This window comes from Chrysochloris asiatica, unplaced genomic scaffold (genome assembly GCF_000296735.1).
Source record: "Chrysochloris asiatica unplaced genomic scaffold, ChrAsi1.0 scaffold00005, whole genome shotgun sequence".
NCBI lineage: Eukaryota > Metazoa > Chordata > Mammalia > Afrosoricida > Chrysochloridae > Chrysochloris > Chrysochloris asiatica.
The window spans coordinates 10,549,505-10,564,079 of NW_006408523.1; the positions used below are offsets into that span (position 1 = coordinate 10,549,505).

Genomic DNA, 14,575 nt, shown 5'->3' on the forward strand with positions numbered 1-14,575 from the left:
AGAAAAAGAGGAAGACCCTCAGTGAGATGAATTTGCCAAGTGACAGCATCGATGGACTCAAGTGTGGCAACAATTGTGATGTCGGCCCAGGATCAGGCAATGTTTCGTCCTGTTGTGCACAAGGTGGCTATGAGTCGGTACCAACTTGATGGCACCTAACAACAACAACAATGGTGCAGTGGATAACATAACGGGTCATGATTCAAACCTGTCAACTGCTCCTTGGGAGAAAGATCCCCAGTCTCGGAAACCCTATGGAGCACTTGTACTCTGTCCCACAGGGTGGGTAGGAATTGGAATCAACACCATGGCAGTGGGTTTCAATTGTGTAAAGAAACCTTGGTGGCACAGGTGGCAAGAGTTGGGCTACTAATAGCAAGGTCTGTGATTCAAACCCACCAGCTGTGCCATGGGAGAACGATAAGGCAATATGATTCCATAAAGTCTGTTTCCATAAAGCCACGGAAACACTATAGGGTAGTTTTAGTCTGCCTTCTGAAACTCTATACAGGGTTGCTATGGGTCAGAACCGACTTGATGGCACTTAACAACAACATAGGGTCGCTATGCATTGGAATCAATGCTACAGCTGTTGTTGTTAAGTACCGTGGAGTTGGTTCTGCCTCACAGTGACCCTGCACAGGGTTTCCAAGGCTATAAATCTTTATGGGAGCAGAAAGCCTCATCTTTCTCCCGTGGAACCGCTGGGAGTTTCGAACTGCTGACCTTGACTCGTAACCACCACACTACCAGAGCCCCTGTGGGTGGGTTCAATTGTGTATGAGAGTTGCATTTCTGAAAGACTCCATTGCCTATAAGCGATATTTTCAATCTTTGTGATTTTAGCCAATTTGAGGGATGAGAAAGGATTTATCATAGTTGCGTTACTTTCCATTTCTGTTTTCTGAAGTGAATTTGAGCACCTTTAATAATTTGTGAAATTTTTCAAGTCTCATTCTTCCCTCTGATATTTCTCTTTCTGGAAAACAAAAACAAGAAAAACTCTATTTGTTGCCTGAATCTGAACACGTGGTTGATTTGAGCACCACCTAACTGTGAACTGATAATTGTTATGTTTCCAACGTGTGCTGTGTGGGCAAAAATCTTTGCGCTTTCTTCTTGTTCTGACTGTGTCTCAGTTCCCGAAACAGCCAGCAGTACCACCACATTTCTTTCATTCTTTCTCTCTCTCTCTCTTTTAAAATACATAAACTAACTCTGCCTCTTGAAGGAGGAAGTACAGTGAAAAGATAGCTCACAGTCCCATGAGCACAATAGCATGGAATTCAAATAATTCGTTTAGTTTTACAGATTAATACATTTGGGCTTTTCTGCTGTAGCAACGTTTTGGGGCCCAGTTTTCATCTGTAAAACAAGGTGGCAAGCGTCTTTCTGGAAACTAATTATCAGTGTAAACTCAGCAAACGTACTTACAGGTCTAAGATAGAACATATGACAGAGGTAGTTCAAGCTGGTTCCAGACCACTCCAGTAAAGCGAGTATCACTGGAATTTTTGGTTTCTTTGTGCATATAAAAGTTATGTTTACACTATACGGTAGTCTATTTAAGTGTGTAAAAGTTCAAAATACTGTGAGAATTAGCATAGTGAGGCATAAAGTGAGCACACGCTGTTGGGAAAATGGCGCAGAGACTTGTTCCACGCCGGGTTGCCACAAATCTTCATTTGTAAAGAATCTGCCAAGTACAAGACAGGGAAGCGCATTATATTTTACAGGAACTTGTAGCTATAGTTCTGTCTGTGGCAGGCTGGTGGTGAACGCCTGAGGACAGCCAGGCAGTGTGCCTCCGATTGCACACCGATTTTAGGACATAGGGTTAGGCACTGAAAACTAAAGACAGATGCTTTTCATCAGAAGTGTTTCTGCATAAACCATCTTAAACTTTAAATCGAGGATGCCAGCTTTTCAGTCGCACCGTCCAGCCTGGAGATCCAGTTTGGGATGTCCGGGAGGGGGCGGTGCTGCCCTTTGCTGTACCCAATTGCGGGCCGACTGGGCGGGTTGCTCCAGCCTATCGGGGACCTCCCTCTGGACGTTTTTGTGCGGTCTTGGACGCGGAGCCAATGGGCTTGGGCCTCGCCTGCTGACGTTCCCTCCCACCCTGGGATAGTGCAGCCGGAGCAGGGCCGGGAGGTTCGCAGCGGTAGACTCGGGCTAGAGGAGTCAAGTATGGCTTCACCGCAGGATGGCGCTGTGGTGATTCTGGGCAGGTAAACGTTCCTATGCCTAGCACCTGTGCTCGGGTCGCCGTGGCAGGAACCAGCGGTGCAAGTCCCGGGGTGTTAGGGTGAAAAGTAACATAGGCAACGGGTAGAGCGGGCAGGTATGGGCAGGTGAATAGGGATTTCCGGGGAAACATGGACTTGGTGACAAGCCTCAGTGGGTGTTGACTGACAACTAGGTGTGGAGCTGAGATCCAGCTCCACGAGTTAACTGGACGACGCACAGAGCATAAACGCAAAGGTCATAGAGCAAGTGCGCATAGAAATGCATGCATTATGCATTGACGAATGCCATTGGCCACAACTACAAGAGCTGTGTGCTTGTCATTCCCATTTGACGGATGAGAAAACTGAGGGCCGGGTCAGTGGGTGGCAGAGCAGGATCTTCAGCCCAGCAGTGCGGGTGCGCCAGTGTCCAGAGGCTAAAGCTGCACGCTGGGTCTGGCCCCGACTCTGGGAGAGAACCACAGCCGCAGATGCCAAGCTGGCACCCTAAGAACGTGCCATGCATTGTCAGTTGTTGTTAAGTGCCCTGGAATCTTTGTCAGTAGAACACCCTAAATTCTATGCAATGTCTGCTTCGTGTGTCCACTTCCTTTTTTAAAACTCTTATTTCCATTAAAAAAAAAAAAGGCATTTATTTGTACGTTCAAGTTAGTAATCTACAGCACTCTATCAAAATATAGAGTGTGGTGCTGTAAGATAAGCACTTGACTGGTAAACAGCAAGGTGGACAGTTCAAACTCACCAACTGCTGTCGAAATCCCTGTACAGGGTCACTATGAGTAGGAACTGACTGGACCGCACACAACTAGAACAGCAGTGATAGAGATGCCATTTTTTAGTGGCAGCTTTATGAATTTCTATGCCAGATCAGTTTACAACTAGACAATTCCTGTGGGTCAGGGTTTTTGTTTTTCCTTTTTCTTTATTTAAATGGCCCTGAAGGACACTCAGGATGTTTTCTTTGACCCACAGAGCAGTGGGAATAGTTGACTTTGCCCTTCCTGGGCACGTGGCTACCTGAGGTTGTGAAGGAATTTATTATTTTTTAAAATGCACTTTGTCCCAAAGTTATGGTCATTAGATCTGTCCTACATGTTAGCTGCCAAGGGTCATGGGTCTCTTGGGTATCTTCCTGCATGTCTGGGAATACAGCTGTGCATCTTACAGACGGTCGGTTCTGAATTTATGGTAGTTGGTTGGTGGTTGAAAGTTCCAATTTGAAGGAAGGGACACAGTTGCTCGAAGAAGAGCTTAGACAGACATTGGAGTCAGTTTAATGTTGAGCAAGAACTCTTTTGGACCAAGGCTTATTGGCTGCGTGGGGTGTTTCTGAGCACTCGTTGTTGTTAAGTGCTGTCGAGTCATTTCCGACCCTTAGTGACCTTGTATAGAGTTTCCAGTGAGTGGCTGGTAAGCTTGAACCACCAACCTTGTGGTTCAAGTTGAGTTTTCAGTCCATCGCATTAACCCACAGCGCCACAACAGGACTCTGAGCACTCATTAACAGAGTTGAAAAAAGAGCTTTGTAACAACTCGCCGACCAGCCTAACAATTATGAGGTTTATTAGGGAAGTGTTGTTGCTAAGTACCATAGAGTCGGTTTTGACTCATAGTGACTCTGTATAGGGTTTTTGAGGAGTGGCTGGTGAATTTGAACCATTGACCTTTAGGAACCAGTTAGCAGTCCACTTTTTACCCTATGGCACCACACCAGGCCTTCTATTAGGGAAGTGTTATTAAGTGCCATTGAGTCTTCAAGCAAGGCAGAGGCCAAGGGATCTCGAGCTGAGAGGCTGAGGACCAAAGAGGTGTGTCTGTGGGTGTGATGCAGAAGAGGCTGTCCTGATTGTCCTGAACATTTCTGAAATGGAATTGTAACCTGTCGGCAGTTCAAACCTACCAGCTTCTCCTTGGAAACCCTTTACAGGATCACTATGGTCAGAACTGACTCAATGGCACTGAACAGCAACACTTCCTTAATAAGAGACGTTGTGTGGTGCTGTAGGATAAGCATTGGACTGCTAACTGCAAAGTCGGTGGTTCAAACCCACCAGCCGCTCCTCAGAAACCCTATATAGAATCACTATGAGTCAGAACCAACTTTATAGCACTTAGCAACAGCAATACTTTCCTAATAAACTTCCTAACTGTGAGTATGGTCTTGTGAGTTCTGTATGGTCATCACAGTGAACTATCAAATGCAGCAGAGAAGTAGGAAGTACCATACGAAGGGCAGTTGGTGTGAGAATTGGTAAAAAGTTGGAGGATGGAGGCGTGCTTTACCTCTGCGGCATAACAATCAGCCTTGCGTGACTGATGCTGATCCTAATTGTCCCACACGTGAAGTTAGAGGAGGTTAGATCTGCTTCCACGCCATTCTTACAGATAGCCAATATTAAAATGCGAGGACCATGTTTTTATAATCCATGTTGAGGTGTTATATAGAAAGGTCTTGATGAAAAAGTTGGATACTATACTACTATAAATACTATCTTTATCCTCATACACTTGTGGATTCGTGGATGAAGAATAAATAGGACTTATTACCCTAGGATGGTCGGTGGGCTACTGCAAGTTGCTTTTGATATTCTAAGTAGAACATAAAAACCGAAGATTGAAAGCGAAGTGGGACCTAGTTCAACCATCCACCCACTATTTGATGCCGACATTCCTGCCAAGTGACTATACTGCCTCTATTCTGATATTTCCAGTTCCAAGGATTTGCCACCTGCCCTTGAAACTGATACAGCTCTCAGAAATGGGACCTCCCTTTCCTGAGCAATGACAAGCATCAAGATTCAAGTCAAGCAATGGATGTAGTTGGAGGCACCTCAGACCAAAGTGTTGGGGTCTCTCCTGCATTATCAATGAATTTCCCTTTTCCAGGGGAACACACTCTTCAGCATGCAAACATACAGTTATTTCTTCCATCCTAAAGTATATCTTCTCTTGATACTATTTCTCCCTACAGTTATTGCCTCATTTCTCCTAAAAGATTAATAAAATTATTTTTATCAAGTTCATTTCCCCCATCCAGTCTTATTCATATATTGTCGAATTTTGTAGTATGGGAATTTTCAAGCTATATGAAAGTTGAGAAATAATTATAAGGAATCCTATGTACCTATCTCTGGTAGCGTAGTGGTTACAAATCAGGCTGTGAACCTTAAGGTCAGTGGTTCGAAACTACCAGCCGCTCCGCAGGAGAAAGATGAGGCTTTCTACTCCCGTAAGGATTTACACCCTCGGAAACCCTGTACAGGGTCGCTATGGGTCGGAACCGACTCGACGGCACTTAACAACAACAACAACATGTACCTATCAGGATTCTTGGGTGGCTCGACTACTAACCAAAACGTTGGTGGTTCAAACCCGCCCAGAGGTTCCTCAGAAGAAAGACTTGGTACGGAAAGGTTACGGCCTTGAAACCCATATGGAGCGCAGTTCCAATCTGCACACCTAGGGGAAATTCTATTATCTTTCAATTTCATTTTTCCATGAATTTTTTGAAGCCCCTTCATGCATACAATGGAATAGTACTCAGCCAGAAAGATAAATGAAATCTTGATACATGCTACAACATAGATGAAGCGGGAAGACTTTATGCTGAGTGAGTAAGCCAATAACAAAAGGACAAATACTCTATGATCTCAGCATAGTGGTTACGAATCGTGCTGCTAACCTCAAGGTCGGCAATTTGAAGCTACCAGCTGTTCCGCAGGAGAAAGATGAGGCTTTCTGCTCCCGTAAAGATTTGCAGCCTTGGAAACCCTGTGCAGGGTCACTATGAGTTGGAACCGACTCCACAGTACTTAACAACAACAACACTTATATAAGAAGACAAGAATAACCAAATGTATAGACACAAAAGTTTATTAGTTTCCAAGGGCGAGAAGGAAGGGGTAAGGCAGGTTATTGCTTATGGAGCATTGAGTTTCGGTTTATGGTGATAGGAAAATTGGATTGATTAATAGTAAGGGGAGCACACCCCATTAATATAACTGATGTCAATTAGTTGTACACCTCTAAAAAAGTTCCCTTGGTAGCTATTGTGTGATAAGTAGATTTGTAACAACAACAAAGAACCGCTGCTGATGCTATGTTTGCACAAGCAAACACCTCAGGGCATTTGGTTTATTGGTTAGTAGGTTTAGGGTCATGGTTTCATGGAATATTTGGTCTAATATCATGTTTAGTGTTTCTGTTCTGTTAAAAAGCTTGAAGTGACCATCCGAGGTACAACAATCTCTATTTGTCTGGAGTGACAGAGGAAGAAGGAGTATCAAGAATAGTGAGAGGAAATGGAATATTTGGCTAATTTGCTCCATGAACAACTGCTCTTTTGTCATGTGACTAAAAGAACTGGTTAGTTCCTGGCTACTATCCCTGAATATTTTGATGAAAGATTGTCTAGAAGAATTCGGATCAAATGATGCAGAAGTGAATTTTGGATTCTCTAGGACTCCAGACTTTCTGGAGCCCGGGAGGCTGGAAGAATTCCTGAAACTATTGCCCTGGGGTAACGTTTAAACCTTTACCAAAAATATCCTGAAGTCTTCTATAAATCAAACCAGAGTTTAGCTAACTACAGAGAAGGTCTGCCCTGAGTGTGAAGCACTCTGTATATGGAGTCCTGGTGTGGCGCTGTGGGTTAATACGCCAGGCTGCAAAGCCGTTTGAACTGCAAAGTCGGCAGTTCGAGCTCACCAGCTGCTCCTCAGAAACACTATACAGGGTCGCTATGGGTCAGAACTGACTCAACGGCACTTAACAACAACAACATATGGAACAATAGTGATTATGAATTGGGCTGCTGACCTCAGGGTAAGCACTTCAAAACTATGAGTAGTTCCACGGGAGAAAGATGAGGCTTTCTGCTCCCATATGGAATCAAATTGACAACAGCAACTTGAAAGATTATTTAGGAAACTTGGGGGGCATGCCACTTCTGAATGGTTAGTCACTGAAAACCTAATGAATAGCAGCGGAACACTGTCAGTATGTTGTTGTTGTTAAGTGTTGTAGAGTCAGTTCTGACCCATAGCGACACGGTGGAGGGTTTCTGAGGAGCCGCTTGAGCTTGAACCACCGACTTTGTGGTTCAAATCAACTTTGCAGTCCAGCGCATTAACCCACTGTGCCACAGCAGGACTCCACTGTCAAAAGTACTGGAATACAAGCCCCTCAGGTTGGAAGGCACTCAAAATACAACTGGGGAAGGGTTGCCTCCTCAAAGTAGACTTGAGTCTAATGATGTAAATGGACCTTCATTTGCTGATGGGGCACATATCAAAATGGGAAAAAATAGCTGCAAACATCCATTCATAACTGAAACATGGTATGTATGAAGTAAGAATCTAGGAAAATTGGAAGTTGTCAAAAATGAATTGGAATGTATAAACATTGATATCCTAGGCCCTAGTGAGTTGAAATAGACTGGTATTGGGCTTTTTGAATCCAACAATCATGTGGTTTACTATGCCAGGAATGACAAATTGAAGAGGATTGGTGTCCCATTCATCATCAAAAAGAGCATTCAAGTTGATCGTGAAGTACAATGTTGTCTTTGGTTGTTAGGTGCCATCGAGTCAGTACTGACTCATAGAGACCTTATGCACAGCAAAACGAAACACTGCCTGGTCCTGGGTCAATCTCACTATCGTTGCCACTCTTGAGCCCATTGATGCCGCCACTTTGCCACTCCATCTCACTGGGGGTCTTCTTCTTTTTCTCTGACCCTACCAAACATGATATCCTTCTCCAGCAACTAGTCCCTCCTGACAATATATCTGAAGTATGAGATATGAAGTTTGGTCATCCAGGCCTCCATGGAGCATTCTGGCTGTCTGGGATAGTATAATATCTGTACATCTACAAGTAACTGCTCCTCGGAAACACTATACAAGCTTGCTATGAGTCAGAATCAACTGGATGCACTTAACAACAAAGATCAGTTGTTACCACTATTATTCAAATGTAAACACCAACCACTAAAGCCAGTGATGATTAAATTGAAGAATTCTACCAACTTCTTCAAGAAGCCCTGGGAGCATAACAGGTTACAAGTTGGGCTGCTAACTTCAAGGTCAGCAATTTGAATCTACCAGCTGCTCCGTGGGAGAAATATGAAGATTTCTGCTCTTGTAAAGATTTACAGCCTCAGAACCCCCATAGAAGGTTGTTATGAGTAGGAACAACTCCATGACACACAACCAACACCAACAATTTCTTCAGTCTGAAGTTGATCAAACATTCAATCAAGATGCATTGATAATTACTAATGATTACTGGAATGCAAAAACTGGAAGCAAAGAAGAAGGATCAGTATTTGGAAAATATTGCCTCAGTGATAGAAATGATGCTGGTGATTCCAAGATAGAATTTTGCAAGACCAATGACTTACTCATTACTAGTATCTTTTTTTTTTCCAAACAACAATAATGACAACTATACACCTGGGCCACACCAGATGGAATACACAGGAATCAAATTGACTATATCTGTGAGACGAAATGATGCAGAAGCTCAAAATCATCAGCCAAAACAAGGCCAGGGGCCGACGGTGGAACAGAACATCAATTGCTCATATACAAGTTCAGTCTGAAGCTTGAGAAAATTAAAACAAGTCCATGAGAACCAAACTATGACCTTGATTATACCCCACGTGAATTTAGATACCATTTCAAGAATAGCTTTAATGCATCCGACACTAATAACCAAAAACCAGAAGGGTTGTGGGATGACATCAAGAACATCATACTTGAAAAAAGCACAAAACAGGAAGAGAAGAAAAGACCAAAATGAGTGTCAGAAGAGACTCTTAAATTTGCTTTTAAGCGTAGAGCAGTTAAAGCAACTGGAAGAAATGATGAAGTAAAAGAATTGAACAGAGTAAAGTCAATTATTATAATAAAATATACAAAGACCTGGAGTTAGAAAACCAAAAGGGAAGAACACACTCAGCATTTCTTAAGCTGAAAGAACTGAGACAAACTTCAGGCCTTGAGATGTGATATTGAAGGATTTTATGGGTAACGTATTGAATAACATTGTTGATATTGTTGTTAAGTACTGTGGAGTCGATTCTGACTCATAGTGATCCTGCACAGGGTTTCATAGGCTGCAAATCTTTACAGGAGCAGAAAGCCTCATCTTTCTCCCATGGAACGGCTGATAATTTCGAACTGCCGACCTTGAGTTTAGCAGCCCGATTCATAACCACTATGCTACCAGAATAACGTAGGAAACACCACAAGAAGATGGAAGGAATACCAAAAAAAGAAAAAAAAAGGGGGGGGCGGAGATTCTGAACGAGAAGAACAAATAAATCTGTCTTGGAGGAAATACAGCCAGAATGTTTCTGAGAAGTGAGACTGGAAACACTAGGCCTGTTGTATTTTGGACATATTGCCAGGAGGAGCCAGTCCCTGGAGAACGACATGTGCTTGGTAAAGCTCAGGTTCAATGAAAACCAGGGAGACCCCCAAGAAGATGGACTGACACAGTGGCAGCAATTGTGAGGCTGGTGTAGGAGCCATTGTGACAGAAATTCTACTCCTTTACCCAAGAGAAATAAACATATGCCCATGCTACAGCTTGTACGTGAATGACCATTTACATTACTACAAATAGCCAAAAAGTGAGAAACAAACTAAATGTCTATAAAGGACAAATGGATAAGCAAAATGTGTTTTTCCATACCAATAATAATAATAATAATAATAATAATAAAAAGCCAAACCCATGGCCAAGAAGTCAATTCTGACACACAGTGATGCAGCAGGACAGAGTCGAACTGGCCCATAGGGTTTCCAAGGCTGGATACCTGGTGTGGCACTGGAGGATCAGCACTGGATTGCAAACCCCAGGGTCAACAGTTCAAACCCACCAGCTGCTCCTCAGAAACCATTATGAGTGAGGTCTAACTTGACAACACTTAACAACAACAACAGTATATTCAGAGTTGAAACAGTATCACCAAAATTAATCTTAGAATCTTTCATCATGTCTAAAAGCAACCCCTTGCCTATATAAAAAATCACTCCCCATCCCTTCTTCCCATCCCTCAGTCCCAGGCAATCGCCAGTCTACTTTCTATCTCTATGAATTTGCCTATTCTGAATATTTATTTAAAATATTTTTTGGGGTACTTTTTAATTTTCTAGTACTACAAAATATTCTGGCTCATCTTCCACATTTCTGCCCAATTCTAGAATTAGGCAGTTTCCCAAGAATCCCTGGTTCCCTTTGCTGGAAATTAAGTTGTGGGTGTGAGGTATGTATCATACACATTCACATATGGACAAATCAAGATGTGTTGCTTACTAGAGTTCTAGTTCAGATATGCACGGTTTGTTCCAAACAAAATGTGTTTCAACATGTCTTGGTGATCTGCACATAACTGCAGACAAGTTCTCTTAGTAATACACTCGCTGAGTCACAGTAGTGGTTGGTGGTGGTGTGCTGTGGAGTCAGTTCTGGCACATAGGTTTCTGACGCTTTAAATCTTTACCGGAACAGAAAGCCTCATCTTTCTCCCATGGAACAGCTGGTGGTTTCAAACTGCCGACCTTGAGGTAAGCAGCCCAACTCGTAACCACTATGCTACCAGAGCTCCTTGAGTCTCAGTAGAGTGCTTGCAAAGAAAAAGGTCCAATTAACACAAAGGCTTCTGAGACAAGCTGCTGGACCACTTCAATTCAAGGCCGAGAGGTCAGCTCCAAAGGAACTATTTATTTTTAATTAAAAAAAAAAAATTCAAGGGAATAATCTTGATAGATCTACTCTAAGGACAAAAGGCTTTGGGGTTTATTATGAGGAAGTGTTAAGAAAACTGAAAACTACAATGGTTAAGAAAAAGACCTGGAAAGCTGAGCTGAGAATTTTCTTCCATTCTGACAACGCTCGGCTCGTTCTTCCAGGTAACAAAGGCTGTTCAAGAGAATTTCATTGGGAAACTTGACGCCATCCACCCTTCAGCCCTGATCTTGCCCCTTCAGACTTTTTGTCCCCCAAACCCAAAGAACTGAAAAGAAACATAATTTGAATCCCCCAAGGATACCAAAATTGTCATTTTGCCATGGTGTAAATCAAAGAGCACAGACTTTTTCAGGGAAGGGTTAGAGAGATGGCAACACGGCCTTCTGACATGGACAGACCTATTGCGCATGTGTGGAGACACCATAGCTTTATGTTTTGATCTTTTTGTTTAGTAAAGATGTCTTAAGATTTCATAGCAATACTTTTTGACGTACCCTCATACGTGCCCCTTTGCAAAAAGACATGAGCGCTTCATGTCTAGTTTTACCTTTGAGTTTTCTAAAAGACGAGCGATGTATTAGTTACAGGTAAGGATTAAAGTACTAAAGATCTGCTTTGAGTCTTGCGCTCTTTTAAGAACTCTCTTGTTGTTGTTGTGATGTGCCGTGGAGTCAGTTCCAACTCACAGCGACCCTGTACAGGGTTTCCGAGGCACCTTGTAAGATAAGATAGGGATCTTAGCAGGGGACAAGTTTATAGTAATTAGGGAGGAACAGTAAGGTGAGGATGGTGGCACAATTTAAAGAATGTAATCAGTGTCTCTGAAGTGTTCATAGAGACATTGTTAAGTTAGTGTAGGTTTGTGGACATTCTCAATGATAACAGAAAACAAAATAAATGATTTAAAAGTAGAGACTCAAGAGTCAAAGGTTTTGCATTCATATTAAAACCCCAGCACTTGAATCCTGTATAGCTTTAGCTTCTCTGTGGCTCCGTTTTATCATGCATAAAATGGAAATAAGGATATCGCCTACCTCATAGGGTTGTAGTAAAGATTAATGAAGGCAATCTTTACATGTAATGTGTTTAATTGTGCCTGCATCAGGAGCTACTTTCTCTAGTACACTGAGTCAACTTATGTACAGTAGAAGGAATTGTTTGGCCTGCGTCACCCTCAGCTTCATCCTCACAATAGCAGGCATTCTTATATCTACCTCACCAAGAGTCTCCATTGCTCTCCTGGGCCCTCTACTTCACCAAACATAACATCCTCCTCCAGCGACTGATCCCTCCTGATGAAGCACCCAAGCTAATCGGACAGTGTTCTATTGTAGTCTATAAGGTTTTCACCGGATAATGAATAGAAGTAGATCACCAGACCTTTCTTCCTAGTCTGTCTTGGTCTGGAAGCTTCACTGAAACCTGGCCACTACGGATGAGCCTGCTGGTATCTGAAATACCTATAACATTGCTTCCAGCAACGCACAACAACACACAAACTACCACAAGGCAACAGACTGACAGATGTTGGTGCTTGGCAACCAATAACTGTGCAGATGCTGCTGGGGGTTGTAATGAGAGTTTATTTGAAGAGAGAAGTACGTCTACTCTCTCTGTTCTTTGTATTAAGTGAATTGCCTAAGAGCATGTTCAAACGGGGGTTCCCATAGTTCTAGTGTGGCGCCATAGGATGAACACTCAATCTCAAGGTTGGTTTGAACTGCAAGGTTGACGGTTCAAACTCACCAGCCGCTCCTTGGAAACCCTATAGAGGGTCACTCTGAGTCGGAACCAACTTGAGGGCACTTTACAAGAACAACAATAGGGCCTTGGGCATCGGTGACACTCTGCTAACCCCCGGTGAAATGTTTTGTTTTCCCATAAATGGGTACATGAGCACTGCTACTTGGCCTGTGGCAATTCTCCGTGTGAATTATTAAGGCTAGAATTCAGAAACTGCTATGTGGAAACAATTGATATTTTAAATAAATACAATCATCAGAATATGTAATTTTAAGATGTCAAATACCTTAAGAATAGGATTTTTAAATGTTTATTCTGGAGTGAAAACGTTATTTTCCTTTCCCTTTAGTGGTCTCGTTGGTCGAAGCTGGGCCATGCTGTTTGCCAGTGGAGGCTTCAAGGTGAAACTCTATGATATTGAGCAACAGCAGATAACAAATGCCCTGGAAAACATTAGGTAAGTCAGCTGACACTGTGCAGGAGGCATGGGAATTAACTGGGTTGCTCTCAGTTGATCTTGCTTATCATATTCCCTGTAGTTTCACACTTTCATTTGAGGGCTTTTGCAGTGTGTTTGAGCTGAAAGGTCTGACCTAAGGTGACTGAGCTAGGAATCCAGACTGGAGAAGGAATTCACAGTCTAAGGAGAAAACGATTTGGATTGTCATGGAAGTGATGGACGCAAAGTTGTTGGACCTAAATCTTGGGTTTCTAGACTGAATGAGTTCGTAAACTTCTGGTGTGTCACACAAGGCTGAGGGTTTGGGGTTCCTGTTTCTTCCTCGGCAGGAGCACCCACCTTCAGCACCTGATAGCCAAAGTGTGTGTGAGTTCGTTTTTAGGAACAGTCGTCCTGTGGCTTATTAGTGATGGCAAGACCCAAATTGAAAGAATCATGAGTTTCAGTTTGAGATTTATTCTCAGGGGATCCATAGGTGACCACAACAGAGCTCACCATGGAGGTTATTGTCAGTAATCTAGACAGATTAATTCTCTTAATAAACCCAAAGAGGCAGATATCCATCACCACCGTTATATGAGGAAACTTAGGTCTCTAAATGGTCAGTAAGCTGCTCAAAGACATATTAAGATATAAGATTCCAGACATGGTCTCTCTGATTTCAAAGACATTGTTAAGGGTGGGCAGGCCTAAGCATCTTCAGCATTTATCCTAGAGACTCTGTAAGTATTGCTTAAAACATAACATCTGCCACTCACTGGAAACTCTATACAGGGCACTTAACAACAATCGAATCCTGGTGTGGTGCTATAGGATAAGCACTGGGCTGCTAACCACAAGATCAGTGGTTCAAACCTATCATTTGCTCCTCAGAAGCTCTGTAAAGGGTCACTATGAGTTGGAACTGACTTGATGATACTCAACAACAACAAACTATAAGGCTGATTGGTGGCACTGTGGGCTAAGTTGGGCTGTTAACTGTGAGTTGGGTGGTTCCCTCTCACCAGCTGCTCTGCAGGAGAAAGATGAGGCTATGTGCTCCTCCAGTAAAGGGTCACAGTCTTCGAGCACTATGTAGGGTCATTCTGAGTTGTACTGAATCCATGACAATAGGTTTGATTGGTTTGGTTGAACAAGTAATGGTTTAGTTTGGCTCATTATTGGACTTCATTAGCTTTGTATTGCTGAGATTCATCTAATATTACACGCAGCTGTTTGTTGTTGTTGTTAGGTGCCATCGAATTGGTAACGACCCATAGTGACTGTATGCACAGCAGAATGAAACACTGCCCTATCCTGGGCCAACCTCACTACTGTTACCACACTTGAGTCCATCAATGCTGCCACTTGGCCAATCCATCTC

The 14,575-nt window shown here is 42.9% G+C and overlaps 1 protein-coding gene across 1 annotated transcript in view; it reads left to right on the plus strand.

The window, feature by feature from the left end:
• Window positions 1-13,105: 13,105 nt before the first annotated feature.
• CRYL1 (crystallin, lambda 1) overlaps window positions 13,106-14,575 on the plus strand; it is a 158,189-nt gene continuing 156,719 nt past the window's right edge. Inside the window, exon 1 of the mRNA XM_006832056.1 lies at window positions 13,106-13,209. Within this exon, the coding sequence (XP_006832119.1) occupies window positions 13,127-13,209 (83 nt within the window). The 5' untranslated portion in view covers window positions 13,106-13,126. The remainder of the gene's footprint in view (window positions 13,210-14,575) is intronic.